A 21,237-nucleotide genomic window follows, 5' to 3' on the forward strand; every position below is an offset into this window, starting at 1 on the left:
AATGCTTTCAGCGCCTTGTTGAATCAATGCCACGTAGAATTAAGGCAGTTCTGAAGGCGAAAGGGGTCAAACACAGTATTAGTATGGTGTTCCTAATAATCCTTTAGGTGAATATATATATATATATATATATATATATATATATATATATATATATAATTCAATACACTGTACAACCTGACCAAGGTGTAAAGTTAAATACTTTTCTATTTTTCAGTGGTTCAATATGTACCATTCAATTATCCATTAAAATATTGATTGTATCCTTCATGGTGCAAATGTATGCCATATTGCACCTGTTACTAACTTTACAATAAAAAAATCACACTTAATAAGAGTGCAGTAAAAGAATTCACTCAGCCATGCGTCAATAAACATGTCAATGACATGACAGAGACTAATACTCTAAATGTATTTTAAATAGATTGTTTGCACTGCAGTGGAAGGCTGAGAGTTTAGGCAGAGATAAGAGAGTGTCAATGGAAGTATACCATTTTATTAATCAATTAAAGCATAAACATTATTTAATAATCCATAAATAGCCGATAGTTAAGGAGCTTAGCCAGATAAACATAATGGTAACACTTAACAATAAGGTGTCATTCATTACTTAATGTATTAACTAACATAAACGAACAATGAACAATACATTTAGCCTATACAGTATTTATTAATCTTTGTTAATGTTGGTTAACAAAAATACAATCTTGCAATGTTCGTTTTTTTTTTTTTTTTTGTTAATTCACAGTGCAGTAGCCTAACTAATGTTGACAAGCACACATTTTAATTTTAATAATGCATTAATGAATGCTGAAATTAACATGAACTAAGATTAACAATTGTTACTATAGGCTAATGTTATTAATAATAGCCTATTGTAATAATTTTAATGATAACAAAATCTATCTATCTATCTATCTATCTATCTATCTTCTGTCGGTGTCATTTTATTTGTGCTGGCCCTTTAAAAGGTTTGTCCAGACCGTTGATCGGCGGGACGGAAGTTGTTATTGTGATGAGATTACACCTTTCAGCTGCTGATGCGCTTTTCAAAACAATTTATTGGAGTCGACAGCGAAGCTGAACATTTGATGGAAGTACTCATTATGCATTCAGACGGGTCTTAGGCTTTTTAAAACAGACTGTCGTCTCTCTTAGAACAAAGGCTCATTGAATCTTAGGAGATATATCCATCTGCAGACCCGCAGCACAGCCGTTTCAGAACCGCCGTTTCAGAACCGCTGTTTCAGAACCGGAAGCGAGGAGCGGAGCTTACGTACTTACCAGAGCAGCGCCACCCACGGTTTTGAAGTATAATTGGCTTTTATTCATAAGAAACGTTATACTTTATGTGCGCATGTTACAACGACACATTAAAAAAAAAATTGTTTAATATAATTGTATATACTTATTCATTTAATTGCATTACGTGAGCTATTTCCTCGAGTTCGAGATAATAAAAATTAATTGAAACTTAAGGCATTTTATATGAAATATACTTTAATCACAACATAAAAAAATATACTTCAAAGCAAAGAACATGTGTATCATGCATTTCACTACAAAAAAATTAAAACATTGCTGTAAAAATCTTCAAACACACAAAATTTTAAAAGAAACAAATCAAAAACTAGATAATTAAAGTTTATGGAATAAACTTGCTAAACAATTTGCCATGACAATTTTGTATAAAATGAAAATGACAATTTACAAAACAAACAATTCACACATTGTCATGACCATATGGCATTAATTTAAATTAAAATGTATCAAATGAACAGTTCAGTTTTAGGCCCATTTTGTCATGACATTCTTGTATAACTAATTCCATGTCATCCCTGAACTGAAAAAGAAACGTAAAGGGCTCCCTCGAAGAGTCTGTGCTTTGACTGAGATCATTGAGGGCCTTTTCCTTTTCCTCCTCAGTCATGGTGAGGAAAAGAGGCTCTTCCACCGGCCCTCTGAGCAGATGGTTATTGGAATCAATCCATTTCACAGCTTCTGCCATGTCTCGGATTACTGGTAGCTCCTTGATTACAGAATATTAAAGAAAAAATTAATTTTTACATTTCTTACAGATGTTTATATATGTATGCATTTATGTATTTACATATGTATTTGTGTGTGATTAGTCAACATTTGAAGTGGATCAAAAGAGTTAATCAGTAAGTTGTCCTAAGACAAGAATGGTTATTGTTTTGATTTTAATACAACTTTGATGAAAGGTTTTGATCCACTTCAACTGTACATATGTGTGTATATATGGGCTTTATATCTGAGACATACCTCACTGCTGCTAAGCTCAGCTGGTTCTCTGTGTGGAAGAGCCTCTTGAAGGGTATCTGCACTGTAATATACATATTTTGGTTCATTTAAAAATGATCAGAAGGGGGTGCAAATGTAATGGTGGGCTGGAGGAAATGTCCAGTATTTACCTTTCAGAGAAAACCCCAAAGTTCTCTAAAAGAATTAGAGTCCACCATCTCCGAATCTTTGGCATGTCACACTGGAAGAAAAAGGAAAAAAAATAACTGAAATATTAAAATATTAACAGCTACAACAACATCAGTTAAACACATTTACCTTTATAATTACTTACAGATGTAAAATCAAAGGGTGCTCCCAAGGCAAGATGTAGAGCATACTGGAATAAAAAAAAAGAAAACAAATTATACACACACACACACACACTCTGTAAATGCAAAACAATAATAAAAAAAACCTGCCTTGTTCCTCATAAATAAACCAATTATGGTGTAATTATTTAGTTCTAAATAAAACAATACCATCAACATGAAGACTCCACAGTCCACACCACCAATCTGTTGGGGGATATCCTAAAAAAAAATAATAATAAAATATAAAAAAAAAAAACCTTTTACAATGTTTGACACTTCCCACTATCCCAACTTTAGCATACTTCCTATAACCAACCTTGTTTTTTATTAGCATCCATGTTCCAGGTGCAATTTTGGCTGTCATCTTGCTGCAACAAAAATACACATAATAAACATATTTGCTAATATGCAAAATTACATACAGTTTGATGCTCTGAAACCATAGCAGTCAACAGTATTTGGGTCTTTCTTGTAAAAACTGTCACACCATGCAAAGACAGAACATCATGCAAGTAACCATTAAGCAAGCTTATTAAACTCTTGCACAGAACACAGCAAAACTTGAACACAAACATTGAACAGCGAACCTTGAACAGCAAGCCTGAACTTAGAACCTTGAACATTTTCACTATTTTATTTTTGCAACCTGAAAGCTTTCATATATCTCCCATCACCCAACCCATATGGATTGGTTGAATCTAGGAAGAACATGTGTCTATCTTTTGGCTTCATGACCTGCAAAAAAATGTTAGTTCTTCCAAATCATGAAATTGTATTTCTGAATTGTGATAAGACAAACACAGTAAAAAAATTTTGACAGTTAATTTTTTTGAAAGTTAAATAGCTAGATCACAAATGACATACACACAACATCCAGTGTCCTGGCTTCCAAGCAGGGAAGATAATGCAGTCTTTTAGTGCAATGTTATCCTGTAAACAATACATATATATAAAATCAAAAAAAACATTCAGATGGTTAAAATAAAATTGGTCACTGCTGTAAATGGTATGTAACTTTGTGGCCTCACTGGAAATGACAAGGATGGGTCCAGATTATTTGGAGGCAACCAGGTCACCACAACATATGCATTAGCTGTCCACACATCCAATCCCTACAACATAACGTACTTATGTAAGACTATAAACAAGCTAGACAACTATGTCTCAGGTTATTTGCAGCTTTATACAAATACTTACTCGTTCCATAGAGACCAAAGTAATTACTTCAAGACAGCTGTTTGCAATCTGAATTTTTTAAAAAGAAAATTGTAAAGAGTCACAGTCATTTCTTAATATTATTGTATGTTACTTTGTATCAACTTACTGTTGCCTCCAACTGCTCATTGAGACCGAGAGTCCAGAAATCTTTTCTTTTCAGAACCACGTTTCCAACTTCAGCAATTGTTTCATCTTGGTCGCCTGTCCCCAAAGCCCATTCAAGCTTAGAGAGAAGAAAAAAATGATTAAAAAAACATTTTTGGTTTGCCATTGCAACATCAAATAAAACCGAATACCTTTCACATACCATTACTGATTGCCTATGAGTTGGCACACAATCCCAACTATCTCTACTGGCAGACAGGCATTTATAATTACACACCATTTCAGTTTCTGCTGTAATAATAAAAATTTGAAAATTACATACAACAACTTTATGCATTACAGCTTTATGATATATTAAAACTTATACAGGTTTACACTTACTACTGGTTGGGACCGTCATTGATGTCGGGGTAACATGCTCCATCTCAATGTCTGTGGGGACTAGCTCGTCTATAGAGATGTCCGAATTTTCTTTAACAATACAAAACAAGCAACAAGTTAGACACAAACATATTTCTTTTGTTGGCTTATGCATTTACACTTAAAAAAAAAAAAAAGGTATTTAATATAAAGGTATTTTAACTTACCCAGCACAGCCTGTCCATGCATATTCATCACCAACTTTGATCCAAATGTATTCATTAATCTAGTCCTCACTTTGTTGTTCTTGTTTTCGTTATAGTGGTGAATTATGGTCCTCATTTGAAAGAGGTGTGTTGATGGCTGAGACATGTTCAAGAAGTAGTTATTTTTTCTCATCTTTGAGAACAGTTGCTCTGCAACCTGGCTATTTATTTTGCCAGCTAGTTGAGGCACTATAGTGATCTTCCTCAGAACATCTCTACTGTCTTTGGTATTGTTCTCGTGAAAACGGTCAGATAATATGTAATGATCAGAAGATCCTGTCAGTGGGTGTCCTTGAGGATCACTTGCACTCTTTTTTTCCTCCAGCCAAGGCAAGGACACTTTCAGATTTCCAGATCTGGCAAGTGTTATGTTTTCTTGAGTGGGTTCTGCCAAGCGTCCCTCATGTGGATGAATAGGAATGCTTTCTGGTGCCCTGAGATTGGCATGTGTTGCTAAACCGCGTGCAAAGTCATAAATGATAATGTTCGGCATGTGCTTCCATGAGAACAGAAGATCAACAAAATCTCGAGGGCTTTCTGCTCGAAGATTGCATTTTAAACTGTAAACTACACCACATGGGCACATGATGACTCCCCAGCCTCCTAATATAGGAAAGAAAAAAAAAGGGAAAAAAACCCAAACAATTTAAAAGGAAAAAATAAATAAAATAAAAGTTTTGAACATCCATGTACTGCCAATATATTAATTGTATTATCAAAAGTTAGATAAGCTCACCAGAGGCACCCCAGATTTTTTCAAAGATTTTATCATATGTTTGCCTCGATTTCATTTCATTGGACAATCTGAGGAGGAGGTCACTCCGAGAGCCAGTGGAGTCCAGACCACATTCTTTGCATAGTTTCCGAATAACAATAACCTACAAAAGTATATTATTTAATATAGTGTGTGTGTGTGTTTATATATATATATATATATATATATATATATAAATATAAATAATAGTAGTATTCATTCCAGAAAAAAAATACATTACAAACAAACCTTCTGCTTCTGAAGTTCTTCTTTCAGCCTCTCCTCTGTCACCGTAATTTCTGCAGTCTCTGAGGCAGACTTTGAAGAATGAACTTTTTCAAACTCTGTGTTTAGCACATTGTCTGAACGACGTGTCCTCTTGCCAATCCAAGGAGCCCAGAAGTGATACGTAGGTTTAACTGCAAATGGATTTTGTGCACCACCTATAACAGCAGAATTAAAAACATAATGAGCTGTAGTGCTTTAGTGCATAAAAAATCCTTTTCCACATACTTGCAACAAATCCACGACATATCATTTCTTTGGATAGTGCCTCCCAGAATGTTTCTATATTGACGTCCCCTCGGAAGTTTTCAGGAGGTTCCTCTGTGTCACTTGCTGAAAAAAAAAATCTGTATTACACTGTGTGGAAAAAACATGTAAAATGAATGAATTAATTAATTAATTAATTAAACAAACATGGAAGTGAACATGATTATAATAAACATACCAGAAAAATGGAAAACACCCTTTTTGTGTAGATCCATTATCACCACTGGGGGATGGTCACCACAGGTAATACATGAGTATCTGTACTCATGTTCCACAAGGGCCTCAAAATGCAAGTAGGCATGAAGAACCGTGTCTGGTGCCGGAAACTTCAAACCTGTCAAATCTTCCAAATAATTTACTGCTCTGCTCACCGATGTATGCACCTGGAAGTAACATACAAGTTTTGAGTAACATACATAAACACATATACCACAGATTTCAGTTAAAACTTACCTGAAGAAGGCTTCTCAAGGTTAGGCATAAAGGTATTGCAAGGATGTTGTGGTCATCAAAGTTATGTAGGTGGTCTTTCCACTCCTGATAACGGTAGAACATTCCACATAGTGGGCACTGCTTACAGTAAATGGCAACATCTAAAAATGTAAACAAGTAACACATCAGAGGACAATTTAGCTGAATACCACATATACAATTAAATAACACCAAATCATACCTTCAATTATGGACCAGTTTGTGAGTATTTTAGCCTTCTTCGTAATTAGGATGGGTTCACTGAGGGGAACAACACCTGGACAAATCTGACAGACACATTCATCTGGACAAAGGATTTTTGGGTAATCTTTGTCTGGTGATGGTACCCGCACATCATCTGGTAGATCAACAGGAATCTTCTTGTGCTGAAGAATGTAACATACCATATTATTTAACCCTTGATGTTTTGGAGGATAAACAGGATTGTCTTCTCTGAAATCCTTCTCAGACTGTGCATATGGTTCTTTGCGTGGTGATTCTTCTCTGCTGAAGACTGTTCGAAACAAGTCGCGTTGTGTCTGAAAAAGGTGCCATTTTGCAATATATTTGTGCACACATGAGCGCCTCAATATGGCACAGGGACAATGCCATGTGTTTAATTTTGAGTCATATACAACCATTACACGCCCCAACCTGCTGTAATAGGAGACACTGGGTTCAAATACTGAAATGAACTTCTTTGTTTCAGGGGTGCCGATCGAGGTTTGAACAGAGAGTGGTATGTTACTGCTGTTAGCATGCTGCTGCCGAGTAAGGCAAATCTTCTTCTTTTCATTACTAAACCACTTTGCTTTCACCATCTCGGATAAAATCTCTTCTTTCAGGGAGACTGGTTCTGCAGAGGATGCACAGTAATTTACAGAGCGGATGTGTTTGCACTGGTATGATGACAGGCCACTTCTCTGTGCAACTTCCATACTGACCTGACATTCATGTGATTCACAAATGACCTTATGATGTTCTCCCCATGTCTTGACCTGAATATGAAGAGGAACACTGTGACCCTTTGTAACTTTAAGAACTGTAAATATGCCATTTGTCCTATCGATGCACTGGCTCTCAAGATGGGATGTGGCATTAATGTCCTGTATTGGCTCTTCTGTGTGTTTGCGGTCAATGTGCTTTTTTAGGTTTCTTTTATTAATGAGGATATTGCAAACTGGGCATCTTTTTCTGATCACAGGCCTTACACAAACCCTTCCTGAGAAGACTGCTGGTGTAGTTGGCACTGCAGTGGTTGGAGATGGTGTGGTCAGAACTGCAGTGGTAGGAGATGGTTTCCCTCTCACAGCTGGTGTGGTCAGCACTGCAGTGGTTGAAGATGGTGTCCCTCTCACAGCTGGTGTGGTCAATGCTGCAGTGGTTGGAGATGGTGTGGTCAGAACTGCAGTGGTTGAAGATGGTGTCCCTCTCACAGCTGGTGTGGTCAATGCTGCAGTGGTTGGAGATGGTGTGGTCAGAACTGCAGTGGTTGAAGATGGTGTCCCTCTCACAGCTGGTGTGGTCAATGCTGCAGTGGTTGGAGATGGTGTGGTCAGAACTGCAGTGGTTGAAGATGGTGTCCCTCTCACAGCTGGTGTGGTCAATGCTGCAGTGGTTGGAGATGGAATTGTGGCTGAAGTTGGAGGTGGGTTTTTTTTGCAAACCTGTACATGTTTTTCAAAATCACCTCTCTTTAAAATTGTTGTTTCACAGTATGGACAGTGGTGATGTAGAGCTGGTCTACATCCTAGTCCACATCTGTGTATAGTATAGCCTAAAATAAATTAATAAGTAAATTGGTAACCTATTACACAATAATATATTGTAAGTACATATTAAACAAATCAAGATACCTCCACAGACTACTGCCTTGTTAAAGTGGCTTTGAAGATGGGTTTTTAATTTGACCAGTTTGGCTGGCTTAAACACGCTGGCCGCGCAAAAAGGGCAGTGATAATTGCTGCAACACTTGTTGCACTGCTGCAGCTCAGGTAATGCGTCACCATTCTGAATAGTTATATGTCTCTATAAGAGATGAAAGCACGACAAATGGGATTAAAATAGCTAAACTATACGGTAACATTATTTCACAAACAATGCATACAACAGGTGAAACGAGAACAAACTATTCATATGCAAGGCCCATTTACAACACGAGATTAATCAAAACATCCGCAGAAAACTTCTACACCTTAAAAACGACAACAAATTGAAGATTCAATAAGACAATGAAGCCAATCACAAATTAAATATAAACACCTAATAAAAACTAATGAAAATTATTCACCATATGACAGCAAAAGTACTCACCGTGCTCTCCGCCATTTCTAGGTGTTAATAGCTCCGCCCCTCACTTCCGGTTCTGAAACAGCGGTTCTGAAACGGCGGTTCTAAAACGGCTGTGCTGCGGGTCTGCAGATGGATACTATTGGATCTTAGCGGCAACGGCTAACATCTGAACACGTTACATGAAAATCTCAGGCTAACTGAAACGAATTAATGCGGTCACCATGCCGTCTTACGAAGAATGGAGAAAAACAATTCACTTCTATTATTTTTTAAAATTCTCTCTAAATGTCTATTCAATGCTTTTCTCGGTAAGTGTTCGTTTAAAATGAATGCTGTCCCAGCGTTGCTTTGTTTCTCCCTCACATAAACACGCACACCAACACACACTCGCCCTGAATGAATACGCTCTTGTGTTTGTGTTGAATGTATAGAGGGTGTTAATAAATATCTTTTAACTTCGACCGCATTTACAGGATCGTTTAGAGATTACATGCTAGTTTTAGCTTTAAAATTTCACAGATGAGCTTTGTGTCTCAGTAAAGCAATAGACGCGTCTCTGAGAGATTTAAAGGCACAGGACGTTGTTGTTTCTGTAACTATAACACTCACATGGTAATGACGACAGTTACGAGATTCTGTATTTACACTGATTTGTTTTTATATAGTTCCTGGAAATAGTTAGAGACTATAATATTGAAATTGTATTGTCTATTTTTTCTTCATCATCCTTATATATATATATGAAGAAAATATCGGACATTAATTGGCCAACACTGGATATTTATTGTATTCTGCCTATATTAATAATCATATGTTAATGTAAATGGGTAGTGATAGATTATGGCAAAAATGTATAAAAAATGAACAGCACATTCAAGTAATGGCATGAACACAATAACACATTCAGATATACTCTTATATGGACCGTGATTTTAAAGAGTGAGGACACCCACACACCCAATTTTGGGGGGGCATTTAAAAAAGAATATCTAATTAAACTAGTTTTATTACTGTATTTTATTTTTTAACAGTGATCTTTTTCTTAAACCACCAACTATTAGAATTTATTTTATTTCAAAAAGAAACAGTGTTCTGCTTGACTCACTAGTGTAATGTTTTCTTATAGGGAATGCAATAAGTCTTATACCTTATGGAAGTATCTTGACTATTAGGGCTTTTGGAACATGATGATACAAGCAGAAAAGTCTCTTAGGATACTCTTCAAATCATCTTTTCTCTTACCCTTCTTTACTCTTAAAGGAACAGTCTACTTAAAAATAAAAACTTTCTCACCCTCATGTCATTCCAAACTTGTATGACTACGAAGAAGACATTTTGAAGGATGTTGGAAACCAAAAAAACAATCAAAGTCAATAGTAATCGAAACAGTTTGGTCACAAACATTCTTCAAAATCTAGGGATGTAACAATACACCCTGAGCCAGTTGAAAATCAATACATATATGAGACAATTTAATTCGTTTGAGATGTTAAACAAATCGCAATACAGTTGGTGGTAGGAGTAAAGCCCCGTTCACTGCTACATGGCTGCTGTTTCTTTTATTTGTGTTACTTATTTATCTAGTTTGGGGTTTGTTTTAAAATTTCAGGATAGTTTTGTTATTTAACACATTTAAATTTCACAAAGAAATTTGTAACATTATGTCCAAGCGATAATAAAAGGACACCTTTTCATTTAGAATTTATAATATTTAATTTTTTTTTTTTTTTTAAATGAGAAAATCGTATCATGAAATCAATATCATAAATTGTATCGCATCTTGAGTTGAGTGAATCGTTACATCCCTATCATCTTTTGTGCTGGTATTTTCATTTTTGGGGGAACTATCCCTTTAAGATTGACTCGTAGTTTTTACACTTCACTAAAACACTGCCATTTATCAGTGAACAGAAAATAAATGAAGATGTCTGGAATCTGAAATTGACAGATGACAAAGTTAATCATCCAACAAGATTTATTACATTAACCTTCCAGGAAGAACAGTCAGGGAAGAAAATTGACAATGAAGTGGTTTCAATTAGTATGCTGTGTGCTAATATAGTCTTTTGTTAGGACACAAATTGATATTAAGACGCTGCATCCATCTTCTTTATGATCTGCGTCATTGCATTTACATTAGTTGTGCGTTTTAGCTCAGCACTCTAAGAATTATGTCTGTCGTCTTATAGGGATTAATGTGAGGAACACAAATTATTCATTGTTTGATTTTACAATGGATGAATGTTCAGCTTGAATTGGCTGTGCATTGAAACATTGATTTCAACTTTATATCTTTGCTGCATTTCTGGTTTAATCACTTAAACATTATGTTATGAAATGATGTAAGCTGATGTGACTTGTAGAGATGTTTTACCAGACCTGCTCCTGTCCCCTTAGTTGCTTGGTCTGTGCGTGCTTTGTATCGGAGTGTATGCAGAAGTGGAGAGGCAGAAGAATCGGACCCTGGAGGGGGTGTTTTTAGCTCCTGCTGTGGTCCTCATACTGCTGGGTCTCGTCATGTTCATTGTGTCTGTGATGGGTATGGTGGGATCCCTCAGGGATAACAAGACTCTGCTGCACATGGTGAGTGTTGCTTGTCTGGTCGTGTGTGTGTGTTTATTCAGAAAAGATCCTCTTCTACCATGTTACTGGTGGATTTTTTTGTGCTGTGATTCTAAACTCTTTGTGCAGTTCCTGTGTGTGCTGTGTGTTCTGCTGGCTCTCCAGGCTCTTGCCCTCATCATTGCCCTGATCTTTGAAAAGACGGTAAGACGTTAAGAAACATTGAGAGCAGGGGCACTGTTGAGTTGTATGGTCTGCTGTTAATGAGTTACATTTTTCTTTGTCTTTAGACAATCAAATTGTTTCAGAACAGTATACGAGAAGGAATCAAGCACTACTATGATGACCTGGACTTCAAAAACATATTGGACTATGTGCAAGAGAAGGTAGCTAACCAACTTTATTACTGGAATCTAAGTGAATTATACACCCACGCTAATGTGGACCATGTCACAACTGCCATAAATAATTTCCATCTTTCAGGCAGTAAAATATATTTTGTCAATTACAGTTTCATTCATGCACAAAAATGGCAGTTTTCTCATAACACTGGCACATAATTGCTATTTATATGTGTGTGTGTGTGTGAATTTAAATGGAGTTATTTTAAATTGTAATCATATTTCACAATATTACAGATTTTACTGTATTTTTTAAACAAATGCAGCCTTGTTGAGCATAAGACAAAACAAATTCTTACTGACCCCAACCTTTGGAATGGTAGTAATGTAATATATTTATATTTTCAATATTTTGTGATAATTTTTAGTATATAAAAATACTGCATAGTCATATTTATTATTATTATTATCATTATCATTAATGTTAAGAAGAAAGTATCACTTATATTAAAATTCCCTTTTTTTAATCTGTTTTTTGTTATCACAATCTCGCTTTGTCTTTTCAGTTGTCTTGTTGTGGAGGAGATGAGTACAAGGATTGGGAAGTAAACCAGTACCACTTCTGCAATGGCACGAGTCCTTTGGCCTGCGGTGTTCCCTACACCTGCTGCATCCGACAAAGTGTTAGTCATCCTGTTCACTTTGCCCAGTCATGATACATTAATCAGCGCATACGTCGCCCTGTACATGGTAGTCTGATGAGAAAAGCCTGCATCACAGGCCATTTATCATGAATTCACCAGTAATAATTTCTTGCTGAAAAGAATGTGCTTTTTTCTGTTTGCAATGAAAGCAGTCTGACCCACAGGTCTGCGAGTACAGGGAGCTGAATTCTGAGCTTTTTTCTGCTGGGTTTAGAGAGCTTTCTAGTAAATGCTGTTCCCCATGAGTCAGTGGAGAGTGCATCATGACAGAGAGAATTTAATTTACCTGCCCTGCACAGCATAGAGTCTGCTCTACTGTTCATGAGCATCTCTCTCTCTCTCTCTCTCTCTCTCTCTCTTCTCTCTCTCTCTCTCTGAGTTAATAAATGTTGATTGGGCACTAATGCAAAGTTCTCCTTTTGGTATGACAGTTTACCGCAGTGAGAGAGCACAAGGCTTTTCAGGCTAAGAATCAAAGATTGCCGGATATTTGACTTCAGATGTTTGCTTATCATCTGCAATCCTAATAGCACAAAATTCCAAAAATGGCACACGATAGGTGCAGACATTCAGTAATCTGCTGAATTTTGTAGCGTTTTTCTAACCAGGTTTTGAGAGAAAATCTTCCTGCAAACAAAGTAAAATATATTAGAAGGGTGTACTATGCTTGTATTGGGTTCTGAAAGCATAAGGACTCATAGTTCACTCAAAAATGAAAAGTCTGTCATTAATTGCTCACCCCCATGTCATTCCAAACCCGAAAGACCTATGTTCATCTTTGGAACACGGATTAAGATGAAATCCGAGAGCTTTATAAAATTATGGTTGCTATGCAGGACTATACGTGGACTTATTTAATAATGTCTTTACTACCATCCTGGGTCTTGAACATCTCAGTCGTGTTGTTGTCTATGCAGGCTCAAAAGGCTCTCGAATTTCATCAAAAAGTAGTTTTACTAGTGAGTCCTGTGTGTTAATTTCTTTCAGGTCGGAGAAGTTGTGAACACACTCTGCGGCTACAAAACTCTCAAACAGCAGGTAAAATGGAGCTCTCTGAAGTCCACATTCTCGCAATGGCCTGCAACCAGCCATCACTGACTAATGTTAATTGACTTGTGTCATTTTACATAATACTGGCTCTCATACCCAGCCATGCACTTGGAGAGAATCATTTGGCGGACCTTGACACTTGAGATTATCTTTAAAGGAGAAGATGTGACAGGAAAACCAAAACCTCCAATAGCCATTTCAAGTGCAATCATCTGTAATGGTGGCGCCATTCAGTTGTTTGTTCCATAGATAAAAACCAAGCAAATAACATCAGAGCCATTACAAGCACCACATCTATTATGCCATTACGATGGACTCTAGTTGTGATTTTTGAACCTTGTTTCCGTCATAAAATCTGAGCATTACCTGTTACCTATACCGAAATTAGATTTCTTTCTCTCTTCTGTATTACAGCGTGAAACTTTAGATGGCATAATTCATGTGCGTGGCTGTATCCATGCTGTGAACCTGTGGATGGGGGACAACATTGGAGCTACTATTGGAATCTGCTGTGCGGTTGGACTACCACAGGTTTTATGATCCTCTTTTCCTTCTTGTGTTTACTGTTTATTATTTATATCATCCTACCCTGAAATATATGTATCTCTTCATCGTGTACTTTTCCCTCTGCTCCCCTGGCATTCCACATTTCCATTTTGATTGCCTACTACCTATTCTGTTTGACTCTTCCCTCATTAGAGAATCCTCTGGCAAACAATAAATTATAGAAAACGGACATCTGCACTGACCAGATGCAAATGCCCAATGAGGGGCGAATGACTCTCGGAGAAGCTGCTGCCCAATCTTTGGAATCTTTTTACAAAATAACTAGCCTGCTCATCTGTCTCTCTCTTTTTCTGTCTGCTGAGTTGAGGGAAGAGGTCACATTAAATACAGCCACATGGCCATGCCGGCACATTCCTCCATTAATGCATTAATCCTCTAATTGGAGCAGAGGAACAGTATTCTTGCACAAATATGATGAAGTGTGTGACAAAGACCCAGTCTAGTAAATCAAAGTATGGTTGGATTTATGATCTGCTCCTGTTTATGCACAGTATTACTGTATATTTTATCATATGTTTTACGTAAATCAAGGATTTGTCTTTATAAATGACAAGTGAAAACTATAGATTTGGATCTGTGACTCTGCTTTGAAAATAGTTTAGATTAGAATTCTGTGAATATTTATGAATATATTAGAATAAAACTTAAAATAATAGATGTTACCCTTCTGATTCAAAAAAATAAAAGTTGGTGAGCACATATACTGTACATGCACAGTGCACACTATGTCTTATGTGCTTTGATTTAAAAAACAAAAAAAACAAATGTACGTTGTACGGTTCTCACAAGTTGTCATAATTTATTTTGACAGGATTTTTTTATGTAAAGGAAATTCAGAAGAACAGCATTCATTTGAAATATAAATCTTGTGAAACTTGTACTTTGCATCAATTTAATGTGTCCTTGTCAAGTAAAAGTATTAATTTCTTAAAAAAAAAAAAAGAAAAAAACTTGCCCCGAACGTTTGAATGGCAGTGTATTTATCTATTTGGTGACTTTTTTGCACTTCATCTCCAAAAGACATATCTTGACACTTCACATGTGTTAATGTTTCTTTTAGCTCCTTGGTATTCTCCTGAGCTGTATCTTCTGGAATCTTTTGGTGGAGATGAGTGAATCTGAAGACATGGTGGACTTTAAGATCCTGAAACGTGCCGGTTTCAAGTACAGAGAACTGGACCTCTCAGGTGCTGGATGGTGTATGTGTCTACCTCGTGACGGAGGCTACCTGCCTGTTCCTGTAGCAGAATCTGACAGCTGGGCTCCAGACCCCATCCGTTTTGACCTGGAACAAGAACAGCCCAAAATATCCTTTAAGCATTCACATCTGAAGAGTCAAAAAGCACAATCAGGTATGGGGATGGATGAAGTGGACAATCGGGCTTAAGAGGCTGCATCTTAATTTTTTTTTTTATTTAATTGTGATTAGTATAGAAAAAGTTCACACTGTGTGTTAACATAAAGTGAGTTAGTTGCACTAAATGTTTTTAGGCATGAAAAAAAGGAGAGGTTTGTATAAAACGTTTGATAATAGATGGAATCAAGGTAGGAGATCTCCACCTGCACATTCCATTGTTTTTCACCATTTTAGTTCATTCTGTGACTTATGGGATCAAGCAAGTTTGTTTTATTAGTCATTTTCTTATATATTTTATAATAGTTCATAAGGTACATGGAGAGGACTCTTACTGTTGGCAATCAAATTTTTTTAAAATGTTTTTAATTTAGGAGTATATTACAGTGACTTCAGGGAAATGGCTAGCTTTTGAATTTGTCAAAGATTATCAATGTTTTGACTGGCAGATGAAGCTGGACGTTCATCTCTAGTAGATGCATTGTTTCTAAAAACTTTTATATGCACATTTTAATTGTTTTTACATTACAATATTATCATGAGCCCAAATTTCCAAGAAGAAATGAACATTTGGTATTATTATGGATCTGCTTTCTCTTTTAAAAAGCATGAGGTTTGTGTAATGCTGACATTATTTCTTAATGATAATAAGTACCAATGAAATGATTATTTATTAAAGTGTTGCCTTAAGTACAACAGAAGCTTTTACCCTGAGTACCTCAGGCTATTCTACAATAGCCACATTACCTTGCAGGTAGAATTTTTTTTAAATAAGGGAGACCTGGTCTTGACCACTACTTGAAGTTTCATTTGTCTTTTAAGTTATGTTCATAATGAACTTTTAGCTGTTGAAAACCTCTGTTTTAAATGTGTAGTTCAAGTTTGATCTTTATTACTGTTCGGGAAGATAAAAAAAAAAAAAAGAAAAAAAACTTTTAGCATTAATGTTGTCATAATTAACAAATGTCTGCCATTAATTTATAAAAACCGCCTTTTAGTTGCCAGTAGTCATTTTGAAATACCTCACAATCACACCTCTTTGCTAATCGGCCTTTTCAGGATGTTGCTAAAGATGGACTGCTGTGCTCCAGCTAATGTAGCTCTGGTTTTGTAGTAACATTAATGTGACTTTCAATAAAATTTGCTTGAATTAATCTTTTAAGTATGTCTCGCGGGTTTATTCTGCATTGTTGAATAAAGCCCCGAAGTCTCTGACGCCTTTTAGTGGAGTGATAAGTGGAGCTGTGAAAACCTCTAAGGAGCTGGGCTTGTGGATTCTTAGAAACTATCCGCCTGAACTTTTGAATGCATGAGCCATTTCTAGTGCATAATCACACTTTTTAAGATGTTCTAGAAAGTGAATGTTGCATAATGAGGTCCCAGGGGTTTTGGCAATTGTATAGATGACTCTATAAGGCTAATGTATCTTCCCAAAGAACTCAAATTGCATTTAAGGACTCTGATAGCAACTTGGCATATTAAAATGAGTCTAATTGATGCTGCTTTCTGAGCATCATCATAACACATCGCTCACATTAATTCCTGTGCAGAGCAATCCATCTTCCTCCTCTCTCCCATTATTTCCTCACTGCTCACACCACTTTCCTCCTCATGGTGATGGCCATCAAGAGGTTGCATGTGGAATAATTATAGCCGGTGTCTCAATGGGAGGAAATGAACTGCAGCACTGAAAATAACACTTCTTGTACTGAAGCCGGGAACAAAATGCATCCACACTGGTGTAATTATGATAATAATAACAGCATTAATAACAGTAATTAGCAATTGCTTGCTTGAGGGAGGCACAAGGATGGGTTCTTGGTTTTGTCAGATGCATGAGTGCATCAAAAGAGGATGAGGCTAGTTGATCACGTGATGCACTGCAGATGAATTGTCAGTGCTTAAGCAGATGTTTTTTATGTTTGTTTTTTTTCGTCTAGCATCCAGAAAACCTTGAATGAGAAGAGAGCAAAATCCCAGCATGGAAGTTCTTGAGAAGAAGCTAGAGTACATGGCTATTTACTGATTTACTCGTGAAGGAAAAGTTTATAAAAAAAAATAAAATAAAAAAAACACAAATTTACTTGCACTCAATCACTTGAATCTCATTCTGACAGCACCCATTCCCTGCAGAGGATCCAGTAATGCTAAATTTCTCCAAACTCCTTCAGCTAAAAAAACTAAATCATCTACATCTTGGATGACCTGAGGGGGAGTGTACTCTTAGCAATTTTTCATTTCTGGGTGAACTATTGCTTTAATAGTGAGGCAATGCCATGAGCCAGCAAGGGCGAAGAGATCAGGTATGATCGCAGTATAGAGAAAAATATTTTTTATCCCCTCCCTAAGGTTTTGATGTTGTTCAAATTTAATTTAATTTTATGCAATTATGCTGATTGGTGGACAGTTAATGAGTCAAGTATCAACTTTTTCACATAGTAATTGTTATGCAGCTTCTCTGAAAGAGTAATACAACATTAAAAGGCCAGGGCTGTTTGTCTCTAATAGAGGAGGGATATGGCTCATTTCGGCTGCAGCTTAAAATGCTGTCTCTCTTATCTAAATAATGAGTTCAGTGCATCTATCTCGTGGGGACTGAGAGAAGAAAAGTGATTTCTCTAGGTTTGGTTAAATCTGGATGAAAACGTATCAAGGTTGACCTGAGACTAGCGTCTTTGAAATAAACACCTTAAACGTCAAGAGAACACATTAAGAAGCTGTAGGGCGTTCGGTTGCTTGTTTTGTTGCTAAAAAATAATGAATAAATAAATAAGCCCATTTTTTATCATCAATCATTCTGTACCCAGAATTTTTAATACATGTCTTGCAATGTGCAAAAAAGAGGGTAAATATCAGACTTAAATGAACCTAATAAGATAATAAGGGCACAATTTGAACTGTAAATGATAGAAAATAGGTTCAAAATTACAATGTTGGTTTTCTAGCACCTGTGCCCTCCAATTCTCTGTGGACTAGCCAATTTAGTTGTTTTTGCATAACCTGTACAACTGTAAGGTGTTATAAAAACTTTAATCTTGAGGTCTAAATATTGGAATCAATCAATGCAGAACTTATAAGTTGGTGCAAACGACATCCAAATTGTTAATGTTTTCATTTTACATTTCATTCTTTGGTTTGCTGGCATTCATTCTTCTTAAGCTTACTAGAAGTGTAATAGCTATGCACTGTGCCTTGCTGTTATCCCTGAGGTAATACACACCTACTCACCTCATCTCATCATTTTCTGACAAAAAAAAAAAAAAACCCATATGGTGTTATCACCGAACGAATCAGACTGGGACTGCCTTGCTCTGGACGGCAGAATGAATTCAATCTCGCCAATGAATATCATTGAGTATCCCTGATTAGTCACACAAATGCAATGCATAAGTGAAGTGGATTCTGTCCACACAAAGAAAATGGCTTTTCATATGCATCAACATGTCGTTTCTTCTGAAAAGTTTCTGTTTGCACAGATGATTGAAAGCTGTCTGTTGAATGATGAGTGAGGTTCTGCTGCCAGTTAATGGAATGTGTCCCTGATGGATTGCCAGTAAGGACCTTGTGTTGATGATGAAAGAGTGACATTAAGAGTTATATTAATGCAGTATCTCACAGGCTACTGTATATCAGCAAAATCAAGAGTACTGAACAATTTTATTGTGTGTGTGTTTATACAACAGTTTAAATAACAAGACGTTAATATCCATTTATTTCAGTTTTTGACACAATTTGTCAGTTAATCAAATTTGTATTTTTTTTTCTTTGAAAATAGTAGAGAAGCCAACCCTAATAAAAAAGTATACATTTAAAATACATTTATACTGACACATAATTAAACTTTATTTGGAGTTCTACATGTGCACAAAGTAAATTTTTTATATTAAGCCTGAAATGTGTTTTAATGTCACTAATGACGAGGATTGTATGATTTTTTTTTTTTTTTATGATATCAGCGTTTAAATGCAAGATATTTAAAATGTAGCTTAAGCATACTTGCAATAGTTCCACTTTAGCACGATCAAATATACTTCAGTGGACTTCAGCCACACAATTAAAGTGCATTAAGCACAAAATTATTTGTTCCAAATGACTTGAAGTATACCAGTTTAGTATAATAAAAGTACAAAGGTATTTTATTAAGTACATGTAAATGTATGTCTAGTATACTTAGCACTAGAGAAAACACCCAGTTTTCTGTCACTAAGAAATACATTATGTTATGTTGTAAGATAAAAAGTTGAATACAGAAATGTATTAAGATAAAAATTATATTTGCACACTTTCTAAATTTTCTTTGTGGAAAATGTAATATCCAGAATGAGTGTGTTGTGCTACATCTGTTGTTTCTCTGCCTGGACATCTTTGTGCACTGGAGGGCAGTTTATTTCATGTCCATTATTAAAGTAATGTATGCAAAAATGGTTCATAAAAGTGGTGGTAGATCTGAGAAAACTCAGATGTCACTTAGTTTGATGCAGTAGAATTAACACATTTGTCCGATTACAGTGCCCAGATAATTGAAGTTGTAATCAAATCATATGCGTAGAAGAACAGCTTATGTATGTCTTTTTTTCCTGCAGTCTTCTGAGATTTTGTTTCCAAATTATGTTTAATTTAATGATTCAAAGTTCCAAATAGGTGTTAATCAACAAGCTTTCTACAGCCCAAAGACTACGAAATGACCATAACAGGCCTTCTTTATGTAGGTCATTCTTTATTATTAACAAGATTAGTCTGAGTCAGCAGGAATCACAAAGCCTGAATCCCCAAAGATGAGGTCATCATCCAAATAATTGTGAGTATCACAGGTTATCTTGAGTCTGTTGATTGTGTGTGTGTGTGTGTGTGTGTGTGTGTGTGCGTGCGTGCGTGTGTGTGTGTGTATGTGCGCTTTGATGGACACAGAGCATTGAGTTTGTGCACTCAGTTCAGCATCTGCTATAAATTGGATTTTTCTTAGTAGTCAATATATGTCAAAGCACATATCCTGACATTATCCTGTCATTTGTGTCCGTGAAAAAAAAAAGGAAAAAATAGCTTGAGGCTGCAAAATTGTGTATCCCACACAAGTCACAAAAAAATCAAAATACAAAAAAGAGCAATTGGATGGTTTATCGCCAATTATGAGACTTTTGTAGCCAACTTTAGTTGACTAAGAATGTGATGCTAAATATTTTCTACAAATATCCATGTTTTAAATTTATTGAATATGGCCAACTCAAAAAAAAGACTTAATGAAAGTTAGTGTACGACTCACCTTTTTCCAGCATCTTGAAACAACCTATTTAAAAGGTTAGGATTTATGTAAGGATACCATTCCTTGCGGAGTGGATAGTCTGGCTAAATGAACAGATGTGGACATGGGAGTGCACAGTTAGTCAGTAATATCTCTTAACACAGCTCTCAATGGTCCATTTGCCTGAGTCCCAGTTATCTACTTATCGACCTTGTCACCAGTCCATAGCATTGACTCACACTTTGTGGATGTGTTTGCATGATTGGGTGTGTCTGTGTATGAGGGCTGATTAACTGGGAGAGGGTTACAGATTAATTCTCCAACATGTTCAGTTTTTGTCCCGTGTCCCATAGAGCTGTGCTCCTCAGTGATTTTCTGTATTGATGAGTCCTTTCGATTTGCTTTTCTCCTCTCCATCCGTGCACTGCTACTGAGATCAGGTATGACTTTTACCAATCATGTAGTTTTATATATTTCTCGGTGTAATAGCTCTTTTTTTATGGAAAATGGGACGATCCATTGAGCAGCATGAAACATAGGGTTATGTGACATTGCTATAATGTAGGCATGTTTTTATCTGCATTTGGGTTTTTTGTGTGTCTCTGCTGCCTGTGTAAATCATTGTTTGCACTTTTAGTCATCATAACCTTGTGTTTTTCAGGTAAAATGTTATTGCTCAAATGTCATTTTACAGATATGGATTACTGTGTACAATGTTACAAAAGATTTGTATTCCATTTCAAAACGTATCACACTTTCCACAAAAATATTAAGAAGCAGTTTT

General features: G+C 36.1%; 2 protein-coding genes across 3 annotated transcripts; one reads left to right on the forward strand and one right to left on the reverse strand.

Annotated features, from left to right (window-relative positions):
- Positions 1 to 983: 983 nt before the first annotated feature.
- LOC127958749 (tetraspanin-15) lies at positions 984 to 16,376 on the forward strand. Its single transcript, XM_052557706.1, has 9 exons — positions 984 to 1,174; positions 8,780 to 8,944; positions 11,034 to 11,219; positions 11,328 to 11,402; positions 11,489 to 11,584; positions 12,106 to 12,222; positions 13,231 to 13,281; positions 13,708 to 13,824; positions 14,921 to 16,376. Exons 2-9 carry the CDS (start codon positions 8,858 to 8,860, stop codon positions 15,245 to 15,247), a joined length of 1,056 nt encoding a protein of 351 aa, XP_052413666.1. The 5' UTR covers positions 984 to 1,174; positions 8,780 to 8,857; the 3' UTR covers positions 15,248 to 16,376.
- Positions 1,187 to 8,788, reverse strand: LOC127958748 (uncharacterized). Of its 2 annotated transcripts, XM_052557704.1 has the most exons (21): positions 8,658 to 8,788; positions 8,201 to 8,372; positions 6,547 to 8,121; positions 6,327 to 6,466; positions 6,052 to 6,256; positions 5,835 to 5,939; positions 5,571 to 5,764; positions 5,304 to 5,445; positions 4,529 to 5,170; positions 4,323 to 4,412; positions 4,144 to 4,232; positions 3,943 to 4,059; positions 3,816 to 3,863; positions 3,647 to 3,730; positions 3,483 to 3,548; positions 2,935 to 2,986; positions 2,787 to 2,837; positions 2,600 to 2,644; positions 2,436 to 2,506; positions 2,287 to 2,347; positions 1,187 to 2,029 (listed from the first exon to the last, which is right to left on the reverse strand). In XM_052557704.1, exons 1-18 carry the CDS (start codon positions 8,670 to 8,672, stop codon positions 2,610 to 2,612), a joined length of 3,822 nt encoding a protein of 1,273 aa, XP_052413664.1. In that variant the 5' UTR covers positions 8,673 to 8,788; the 3' UTR covers positions 1,187 to 2,029; positions 2,287 to 2,347; positions 2,436 to 2,506; positions 2,600 to 2,609. The 2 variants fall into 2 exon arrangements, with proteins under 2 accessions (XP_052413664.1, XP_052413665.1); XM_052557705.1 differs by lacking the exons at positions 3,483 to 3,548; positions 3,647 to 3,730; positions 3,816 to 3,863.
- Positions 16,377 to 21,237: the final 4,861 nt, after the last annotated feature.

This window comes from Carassius gibelio, chromosome B5 (genome assembly GCF_023724105.1).
Source record: "Carassius gibelio isolate Cgi1373 ecotype wild population from Czech Republic chromosome B5, carGib1.2-hapl.c, whole genome shotgun sequence".
NCBI classification, from domain to species: domain Eukaryota; kingdom Metazoa; phylum Chordata; class Actinopteri; order Cypriniformes; family Cyprinidae; genus Carassius; species Carassius gibelio.

Excerpts from the sequence above, each read along its gene's own strand:
- LOC127958749 (XM_052557706.1), top strand. The coding sequence starts at position 8,858 with ATGCCGTCTTACGAAGAATGGAGAAAAACAATTCACTTCTATTATTTT. Across the intron at positions 8,945-11,033 it reads TCTATTCAATGCTTTTCTCG|TTGCTTGGTCTGTGCGTGCT; the intron begins GTAAGTGTTCGT and ends CTGTCCCCTTAG. Across the intron at positions 12,223-13,230 it reads CCTGCTGCATCCGACAAAGT|GTCGGAGAAGTTGTGAACAC; the intron begins GTTAGTCATCCT and ends AATTTCTTTCAG.
- LOC127958748 (XM_052557704.1), bottom strand. Across the intron at positions 6,467-6,546 it reads AAACTGGTCCATAATTGAAG|ATGTTGCCATTTACTGTAAG; the intron begins GTATGATTTGGT and ends TTACATTTTTAG. Across the intron at positions 5,940-6,051 it reads GGGTGTTTTCCATTTTTCTG|CAAGTGACACAGAGGAACCT; the intron begins GTATGTTTATTA and ends TTTTTTTTTCAG.